The sequence below is a fragment of the Purpureocillium lilacinum genome (assembly GCF_023168085.1).
Source record: "Purpureocillium lilacinum CBS 284.36 DNA, scaffold_1, whole genome shotgun sequence".
NCBI lineage: Eukaryota > Fungi > Ascomycota > Sordariomycetes > Hypocreales > Ophiocordycipitaceae > Purpureocillium > Purpureocillium lilacinum.
The window spans coordinates 6,208,997-6,218,630 of record NW_027072111.1 but is presented as its reverse complement, the minus strand read 5'-3'; the positions used below and the strand labels follow the sequence as shown (position 1 = coordinate 6,218,630).

The window sequence follows — 9,634 nt, the reverse complement described above, 5'->3', positions numbered from 1 at the left end:
GATGGTTGGGTTGGGTGGGTGGGTGGTGACGTTCGCCCGGGTTGCCCGGACGGATGAGTGAAGAGAGCGCTTCTCGAGGGGGAGAGTGAGTGGTGTTGATGACGGCCAGCGTCTAGAATCGGGCGTTGCGTTCAATCGAGCATCCGTATGCAGCGTGCGTCCGGTTCAAGTCGAATCTCGTAGGACGTCTACCAGGACGGCGTCTTCAGTCGGCGATGAAGCGAGTGACACGGCCCTACACAATGGCCTCGACGGAAAGCTCACACCAACGAAGAGAAGATAAGAACTCGAACAGCCCTTCACGGCCTTCAGAACGAAAGAATCAAATCACCACGCTGCCATGACGCGAGAGGGAAAAGGAAGCCTCAGGAAACCACTACCGCCGCTGTTACTCACGGAGTCGCACCTCATCAGTCCCACGGAGACCGAGCGGGCACGCGGGCGGGCGGGCGCTTACACCCAAGGTACGTCTGTCGGTCGGTTGGGCCAAGCCAGACGGGCGGAGCAGCGCCCTGACAAGGACCGTTTCAGGCGTGCATCAGAAATCAGTGCGTCGACGGTGGGCGCGGGCACGGTTGCGCGGGCTTCTGGCTGCCGGGGTGACGCTCGGCCAATCAGGAGCGCGCATCCGCTGGCCAAATCGCCTGATTGGGGAGGGGGCAGGGACGTCTTCCACTGCTGGGGGGGGGGGGCCCGAGTTTTGGTTTGGCCCCCCCCAAGCCCCCCGTCATCGCCCGCTCGTGGGACTACTGCCTGCCTCGTCGATGTTGCACTGCGAAAACCTTGCTGCTGCTGCTGCTGCTGCTGCTGCTGCTGCTGCGTGTCTGAGGAGGTGACGAGGCCAGGCCAGGCCAGTCGCTGCAATGACAGGCAGAAAAGTAATTGCCAATGTTAATTTCACGGTGAACGAACATGTTTGGTGTCCTCCTGGTCAATGAATGCGGTGCATTGATATGATATACCCTGGGAGGGTATCCGGCCCGCCTTGCCCGCGCCAGAACAAGGAAGAGAGGACTTGGCATCACGCGCATGTGCAGACGGATACCCATACGTACTCGTACAAATTTTGCAGGCATCACTGCTGCTCCGTACTCCCGTGGTCCCTTGCAACGGTCCTTGGAACCCTCACTTGCCTTGCCGGCTGCTTGCGTTCTTGCCTGTCTAGCTCGTGGGATGAACCAACCGGCGGCAAACGAGCCTCTTGCTCGTCCAACACGCCTCCATCGCCGTGTCGTGTCATGTCAAGACGTCTCTCGTCTTGACGCGTTTGAGCGAGGCTTGCCTGCCTGCTTTGCCTGCCCGTCAGCTGCCCATCCATGCGCGGCAACCGTCGTACGAGCAACGCCACGCCCGTGCGACCCGACGCGCGACACGGCCGGACATCCGGCGGCTTGGTAGTCGGGTATCTGTCGTCCTCGCTCGAAGGCAGTCAAGCGGGCAGGCGAATGGACGGGCAGGGCTCGGTCAGTGTGTGCTGCCACCGCTGGGCGTGACGCCCGCGCAATGCGTGTCGTGTCTCACGGCGCTGCGGTGTCAGGCCAGGGGAGGGGACGAGGCGTCCGCCAAATGTGCCCATGCCGGCATGTGCGGCGTTGGGCGCGCGTCTGGAAACAGACGAGGGTGATGCTGGGAGGTCGGCGGCCGTTGAGACACAGACGTCGTCGCCATGAGAGTCAACAGGCACACCGGCGCTGCACATCTAATCTGGGGGCCCAAAACGGTAGGTATTGCTCTTCTGCCTTTGCAACCACACCACGTGGACGGGTTTCCTGAATCGTCCCCGTGCGGAAAGACGGAGCGTCGCGAGCTTCCGGTGCAGGGTGGCTTGCTTGTGTCGTAACGCACTCGCAGTCGGCCGAGTAGCTTGCGAGGGTGCGTGCGCACAAACCCTAGAGTTGGACAAGGCAACTCTACTCCGACTTTATTAAGGCTCTCACCTCGATTTACTGGTCTCGGGACGCCTCCAAGCACACATCCCGAGGCATCATCTTACTGTAACAGCCGCTGCCGCACTCGAGCGTTGTCGTCGCCGGCGACCTCTGTGGCCGCCGCCTCGCTCCAACCGCCACGCGCCCTTGCCGCTGTCGACAGCGCCATCGACTGCCACTGCCGCCGTGCTCGCAACGCACCCAACAGGTGCCAACGAGGCGCCCGAGCGCGATGTGCCTCGACCCGTCAGCACCGGCACCAACGCGTTGCCCATCTGTAGCGGAGTATCCCGTCTTATGCTGCTAGCGAGGCCCCCCAAGGCGGCTCCGCCTAAGTGCATACTCGTACCAGCACCTTTTGAACTGCACTCCGTAGGTGCATAAGGTAGGTACCTCGTACGTCGTACTTTCCAAGGTTGTCAGTTCGAGTACGTGCCAATCACGCCGGCCATGCCAGTGGAGGCATGTGGCAAGCAGGCATGCTCTTTCATCTCGCCCCAGCGTCAACACAAAACAACCGTTCGAGCCGCCGGCCCCTCGCATGGGGGTAAATGCCACGGGAACCCCTCCGAACGCTCGACGCCCTGCGTTTAATGCCGCCGGCCGGCCATCCGTCTGATGTCCCAGCCATCCTGCGTGCCATCTCGTCGTGTCCTCGCCCCGGGGCTGTCGCTCGTCTGGCCGTCAGCCGGCTTGCCTCTGCTGCCCTGGGCCTGGCCTGGACGGACTGGACCGGACTGCTGCAAGGCGACAGGGGAACCGTGGCGCCAGCGGGCCACGCTCACAAGCTCCGTTCTGGAACCTTTCCGGATTCACACTGTGCGCGCCCAGGTAGCTGCCTAAAGCGGCCAAGCGCGCAGGATCTCCGCCGAGCCAGCCCTCTGACAAGCTCACTGGCGCCGGGGCAGCCAGAGCCTGGGCTGGGTTGGACAAGCAAGCATTGGACAGGCAAGCAAGGAGAGGGGGCATGGAGCTTGGGTTGGAGGGAGGGTTCCTTGTGGGAACGCCAGTGCAGGTCCCTGCGGCAATCATTGGGCCAGGCGGCATCCGCAGGAGGCGTCATGTCGAGTCGCCCGCCCGCAGACTGAGACGGCCGAGCCGTTCATGTCACGACGCCTGTTGAACCGATCGCGCTCGCAGCCTGCTGTATTCGGCCTCGACGGCCTGTCGGATTGGTTGGGGGCGCGGCCGTGTTGGTACGGGCGCCAGACGACTTGTACGACCGACGTTACCTGGGCCTTCTTGCCACGATCGATGTCGAGGCATCCGGATCGGCTTCAGTGACCTGGACGGAGTCGCCACTACCAGGTACCGTACCCTCCATGCCTCCTCCAAAGCGCCTCGTCGTTTTGCACCGGCGCATCCTTCGATACTGTTCCCCATGGTGCGTGCAAGGCATGCATGTGCCCCCCGGACGTCGTCTATAGTTGGCAACACCACAGCTGCGACCCGGCACGCGAATGACGCGGGACAGGCCAACAGCCCAGGACCCTGGCTGTCTGGAACAACTGATCAGCATGCTCCGGCTTCATGACGGGACCGCATGCTTAGCACGAGCGCTCGCCAGGGAACTTTTGCCGCTCTCAGCTGCCAGCGCCATGGTCTCCCGTGCCATGCATCTCCGATTCCTCGAGTGCCCGTGGCCATGGACTCGTGAGTGCCGCGTCTTTCTCTGGGCTGTGTCGACAAGCGGGCTGTCTGTCTCTCGCGTCAACGGTGTCATCAAGGCAAACGTGTGCCATGGGGTTGCACAGAGACGGCTGACGTCCGGCAGAGCCTGTCAAGCAAAGTGCTCCGCACCCCGGCACGCACCTCGACCACACCACCCGGCGGCACCGCAAGAGCACTCGCGGTTTTGGGGTTGCATCACAGTCGAGGTGGAAAGGGGTTCGACGGCCAACGCCCAAAGTGCAAAATTACCTGATTTGATTGCGTCGATTGCTGACGACAAGGACGTTTCGCACGAGATCATCAGAGGCGCCGATTGCCGTGGCCCACCCTAGCGCAGCTTCACCATCGACGCCGCCGTCCAGCGTCCCTTGCTGCACGGGGGATGTGACGGCTGGCGAGAGCGAGTGCCCGCCAGCCAGCCCTGCACACGCACACTGCCCGTCGGAGCAATGTCCCGAGTCATGGCCTGTGCTAAGCGAGGGCCGCCTCGGTCTCTCAAGTCGACGGCTGCGAGACACTCTGCTTGCCTTGGCCCGCCTCCAGTCGTCTTCATCACCGGCAAGCGGTTCGTTGGCTGCGTCAATCTCAATCGGCAGCGGCAGGGCGCTCGCTCGCCGTCTGGGGCCTCCTGAGGCGGGCCGGGGGACCGGCCAGGATGGCGTGCCGTGACCCTGGATCATTAAAGGGCCCCAATTGTGTGGGTGGGGACTGGCGAGCCAAGTCCAAGCCGGAGAGTCCAAAGTCCAAGGCATCAATCCAGGCCGCGGAGGCAAGGAGGAGGATGGAGGGTCGCCGCCAGTGATTGATGGACTGATGCATGCCGTGCGTGGTGGACCAGACAGCAGTTTTCCCAAAAAGACCGCCCCGTAGCGGCTGCGACTAGCGAGTGGCCCAGGCCTGGCCTTACGGGGGCAGCGCGGGAGAGGCACGGCCAAGCTCTTACCTTACTTTACCTTTCGCCTCGTGCCCCGGGCGGCAGCAGGTCCTCGGGGCGAGGCCCCAGTTCAGCCCCGGTGCTGCCGTGCGAGGCAGCGCGCGCATCTTGTTACCCTGTGCATGTGCCGACTACGAGGCCACGGAGTGGGAGCAGGACACGCAAGCAGCTCGGCCACCATGACGACCGCGAGACATGTCCTCGGCAACCTAACTCTGATGCCATCCATTGTACCTGACAGTCCCAGCGTCAATGCGAGTTGGGCGGACGCAAGGCCTCGGGGCTGGGGGACGTGGAGCTTATCTGGCCGATGGCGGGATGAAAAGCCACACTTGGACGCCGGCGTGCGTCGATGCATCGACAGCGCGAACCATGCCATGCCACCTGCTAGTCCCCGGCCGGCGCCATGAGGCACTGACGAAAGCCCACGCTGCAGAATGCACATCCCGTCCGTCTCAATCCTGCTTGTCATCTGCACAAGGCTCGTCGCCCGCAGGGTACGAGGTAGGCAGGACACGACAGGACCGGACGGGCCATGACAGGCAGGCTGGAACAGAGCTCCGCCGCGTCTCCCCCACAGGCACAGCCCTGCGCGCTGCATCCAGTCCGGTGTCTTGCTTTTTTTTTTTCGCGCGACGGGCCCGGTGGATCCCCCGGCCTGCCCAGCCCTGGGGGCCTCCACCGATGGAGCCCTGCTCCAAGGCTCCTCCTCTCCCCACTAGGTCCTCGTGCTGGTGCCGAGCGGCGCTGCTCTCGGTCGGGTACCGCTGCTCCTGCTGCTGGTGCCGCCGCCGGCGCGGTACCTCAGCAGCCGGACGGGGCCCCCTCCACTGCTCCAGGGCTCGGAGCACCAACAGTGCGCGGACAGTGCTACTAGTACGGGCCACCCATGCCAGCTGTGGATGGGCCCCACCCAGCTTGCCCACTCACAGGCGGCCGTTCGTTCGTCCGTCATTCCAGCGACCGGGGGGGCTTCACAGAGCCGTCCAATCAGCGCGTGGCCGTCGGCCATTCTTGTCGCTGCCCACCCACTCCTGCTGTCTCTCTCGTCTCTTGTCCGTCGCCAGAGGTCAGCAAGTTGCACGCGGCTCCAGTCCCACTGCGAGCCCAGCACCGCAAGGCCCCCCCCCCCCCCCCCCCCCCCATCCTCGCCCCCCCGTTGTTGCTCTCCGCCCCCCCAGGCCAGCCACTGAGCCGCTGTCCTCTGGGCTGGCTGGCTGGCAGCTCCGTGACCGTGACGACCACCAGCAACCTACGCTGCCCGCCCACCCGCCTGCAGGACGGCCCCGACAGTTGAGGTGAGGTGGGAAGTGGGAAAGGCGACAGGGCAACGACGAGCAGCAGCAGCCGCCAGCGGCGGGCGGGCATGTACCTCACCTGCCTGCCCTGCCTGCCCTGCCCTGCCCATCCCCCGCCAGTCCAGCCTGCCGCCTGCCAGACTTCCCCCCCGATAATCAAAAGTCAGGCCCAACACTCTGCCCGTTCGCCCTTCTCTCTTCCTCGCAACTCGCCTTTTCCACCAAGCGCCCCGTCCCGACTCTCTCGAGCGCTATGCGTCAGGGCCGAAGCTGGCATCGCCAAACAAAGCAATAAGAACTGGCGGCAGGTCGTACCTTGCCTCGTTTCGCACACTTCCTACCTTTGCCTAGCACCTACATCCAACTGCCCTCGCTTCCCCTTCCGCCCAGCGCGCCCAGCAGCCCACCTGCTCCTCCCGAGTCCCGTCCTCACCTCACACCAGACTCAATCCAGAAGAGCGCGCGCCCAACCGGGTGTTTCTGCGACACACAAGGGCACCTCCCTCCCTCTCCGCTTCGCAACTCCAGATCCAGTATAGATCCATCGGCACCACGCTCAAAGCAGTCATCTCCACCACTTTGTTGCCTGTTCCAGCTCTCTTGTCGACGCCGACAAGCAACTCGTCGAGACCGACGACAGACGTGACGAGAGCCCGTCTCGAGTCGACTGCTTTGCAGCGCCGCCGCCTCTGCGCACGCGCGATTGCCTGACTGATTGACCCGGGCGCTGCCTCGACCCGCCAAGCCGCCCGCCCCCTCGCCTCCTCCCACCTCGCTCTCGCCCACCCAAACGGGGCAAACAGCAACAACTCGCACCTCGCGTCGCCGCGTCTTGCCCGCACTGCCGCTCGCCGCCTGCAGCCCCCAGCCCGCCGTCGCCGACGTACCCCAAAGGAGAAACAATGGCCGACATCACCGACCAGCACGACCAGACGTCGCCGACCGACCTCGACGAGTCGCACTCGGTCGGCAATGGCAACGCCGCCGCCGAGAGCCGCGGCATCAAGCGCCAGCGGCCCTCTGCCGCCGACGACGACGATGATGACGACGAGAAGGGCGGCCGCGAGCGCCGCAAGATTGAGATCAAGTTCATCAGCGACAAGTCTCGCCGGCACATTACCTTTTCGAAGCGCAAGGCCGGCATCATGAAGAAGGTGCGTCGCGACCCTCGCCAACCCTCTCCCAGACCCCTCCCCTCCTCGCCAGCGCCCACCGCGTCGATGCATCGCGCTCGGGCGCTGTCTCGACGCGGCGCCAAGTCCCTTCATCATCGATGCGGTGGCGCGTGGATTTGCGTCACGTCTCTTTCCTAAGAACGCGTCTGCTAACTTGCATTTTCTCCCGCAGGCATACGAATTGTCCGTTTTGACCGGCACGCAGGTCCTGCTCCTGGTCGTCTCCGAGACTGGCCTCGTCTACACCTTCACGACACCCAAGCTTCAACCGCTCGTCACTAAGGCTGAGGGCAAGAACTTGATTCAGGTACGCAACTACCCCCACGCGTTTGCGTCGCATTCAATCCATTTGCCTTTTGCTTTTTGGCTGGCTCGTTGCTTTGTATTCCGTCCAGACCCGCTCTGCGACCTGTCGCGTCAAGCCTGCGCCTGGGCCGCCCGTTGTTATGTTGCGGCTTGTGAATCAAGCGCGTATCGGCAAGGCATAGCATGCTTTTACGCTCGTACGATAGGCTCATCTTGCTGACAACGGAAACCTAGGCGTGTCTGAACGCTCCCGAGCCGACGCAGGGCAACGAAAACGGTGTCGACGGCGGTGATCAGGTCGAGTCCCCCGAGGAGTCAGCCGGGCAGCACATCCCCCCTCAGGGCAGCCGCCCCGGAATGCCCCAGAACCCGCACATGCCCGGCAACTACATGCCCAGCATGCCCTTGGATCCCCAGCAGGCGCTCGCGTACCAGAACTATGTACAGCAGCAGCGCAGCCAAGGGTACGGGTCCGGAATGCCGCCGCAGGCTGGGATGCCACCCAGCAGCCACCATCAGTCATAAGGGGGAGGGCAAGTCAAGAGGGGATGCTCGATGGGTCGTTTATACCCGGCTTCCGATGCTCCATGGGAACGTCGAACGACCACGGCCGTCCTGCTCGCGCGCGCTGCCATATTCTGCGGGGCTCTGGTGATTTGGCGTTGATGACGAGTTGGTACGCTGATTCGATGTTCGGTCTATACTTGTTCCTGGTTCTCTTAAACACAGAAAAAATGTCTGCCGGGACCCCGCGTCTCGGCTGTGTCTTCGTCGCGTTGGTTTGGCTCAGAATTCTGCCGTAAAGGACGACAAGGCGCTACTGGCCGGCCCCGCCACGTCCATCGCAGGACGAGGAGCGGCCACGTTCGGATGCTTGGGTCAGGGGTGGACAAGGCTGCCGGTTCCTGTGAAGCGTGTGGGTGTGGAAGCAACGCGCGATCACGTTGGCGCATTGAGGGTCACGGACGACGGGCGGATGGATGGGATGCTAATGGAGGTACTTAGGTTTGAGGTCAGAAGGCTGAGAAGCCACGGCTGGTTTGCACGGCCGCAACACGGGGCAACAATGTTGTCCTCTTCTTCTACAAGTAGGCGGCAGGGGCGGCGATTTGACGGTCGCAAAGGTCAGGGTGCTACGACAACGGCGCATTCAATGGAAGTATCGTATTCTTTGGGTCCAGTGAACACGGCACACGGTGACAGTAGTACGCATCAAGAGAATTGCCAGTGCTTTGTAGTTACAAGCCATTTTGTGTCGAGAATCACGGGCCATTACACACGGAGCTGGCCACAGGTGGCCGTGTAAGTCGAGTCATGGCGCATTTCCCATCCTTTTTTAACCTTTTTGGAGGAAACAGAAACACCACTTCCCCTTGTAGACAAGCGTAATTATGGGCCGTTCGTTGTTGGATCGGCGGGGTGTCGGGAGGGAACGAGTCGAAATCTGATGAGATTTGCGGGATTGAGGGGGGGGCCATTTCCGGGGACGGGGAGGGGGTGGCAGATCTGGGGAACAGGCGGGCGGGCGGAGGAGAGAATGGGAGAGAGATGGGAGGGCAAAGATCGCCTTGGCGAGGCGGCGGCCCATGCCTGATGGAGTAACCTCCCTGGAAGGGGGCATCGCGCGCGCAAGCGGGAGCGGGAGCAGGCGAGACATGACGAGGCCGATGGGTTTGAGTTTCATTAGGCAGCGGGGACGAAGGGACCCCGGATCCAAAAGTAAAGAAAAAAAAGAAAAGCAAAGCGGTACAGTAGATACTGTAGCCCGAACTACGAAGTGTGTGATTCTCTTGTACGGCTTTGGAGGTGAGAGTATGGGCGAGTACTCGTAGCAAGGCAGGCTGCTTCGTCACCGCGGAACACTAGGGTTCTTCGCAACATGTCGGCACGATCTGATCTGTCTATGGCCTTTCCGCCACGGCCCCCTTGTGCGTACAGCGTACAGCGCTGCGAACTGGTGATTGATCATTGCTGTTTTGGTGGTTGTCATTTGGTCACGCGCGAGGGTTGTACGCCCAAGCTCCGAGGGGGGTTAGGCGGGTACAGCGGCAGGCGGGTAGGACATCCGGATCGGGCATGGGGAGAAAGTTGCCATTTCGGGGCGAGGCGCGGGACGTGATTGGGGAAAAAAGGGAAATAGAGAGAACAATGGAGGAATAGGACGGGCTGAGGCGTCTGGGATGAGCATACACGGACTACGTAGGAGGATCACCCGTGGTGGACGGAAGACGAAGGGTGAAGGGTGGTGGGATTTTGGACCCGGCGCGATGCTTGTAAGTTGTCGAGGTGGGCGGGCATCGCGTTCAGCGTGCTCGGCACGGA

General features: G+C 62.7%; 1 protein-coding gene across 1 annotated transcript; it reads left to right on the top strand.

Annotated features, from left to right (window-relative positions):
• Positions 1-6,733: 6,733 nt before the first annotated feature.
• PLICBS_001499 (transcription factor of the MADS box) lies at positions 6,734-7,837 on the top strand (the record flags this gene model as incomplete). The annotated part of the gene is made up of 3 exons (XM_018317425.1): positions 6,734-6,985; positions 7,179-7,313; positions 7,547-7,837. The coding sequence occupies 3 exons, from the start codon at positions 6,734-6,736 to the stop codon at positions 7,835-7,837; spliced, it is 678 nt and encodes a 225-aa protein (XP_018182950.1).
• Between the last annotated feature and the right edge of the window lie 1,797 nt (positions 7,838-9,634).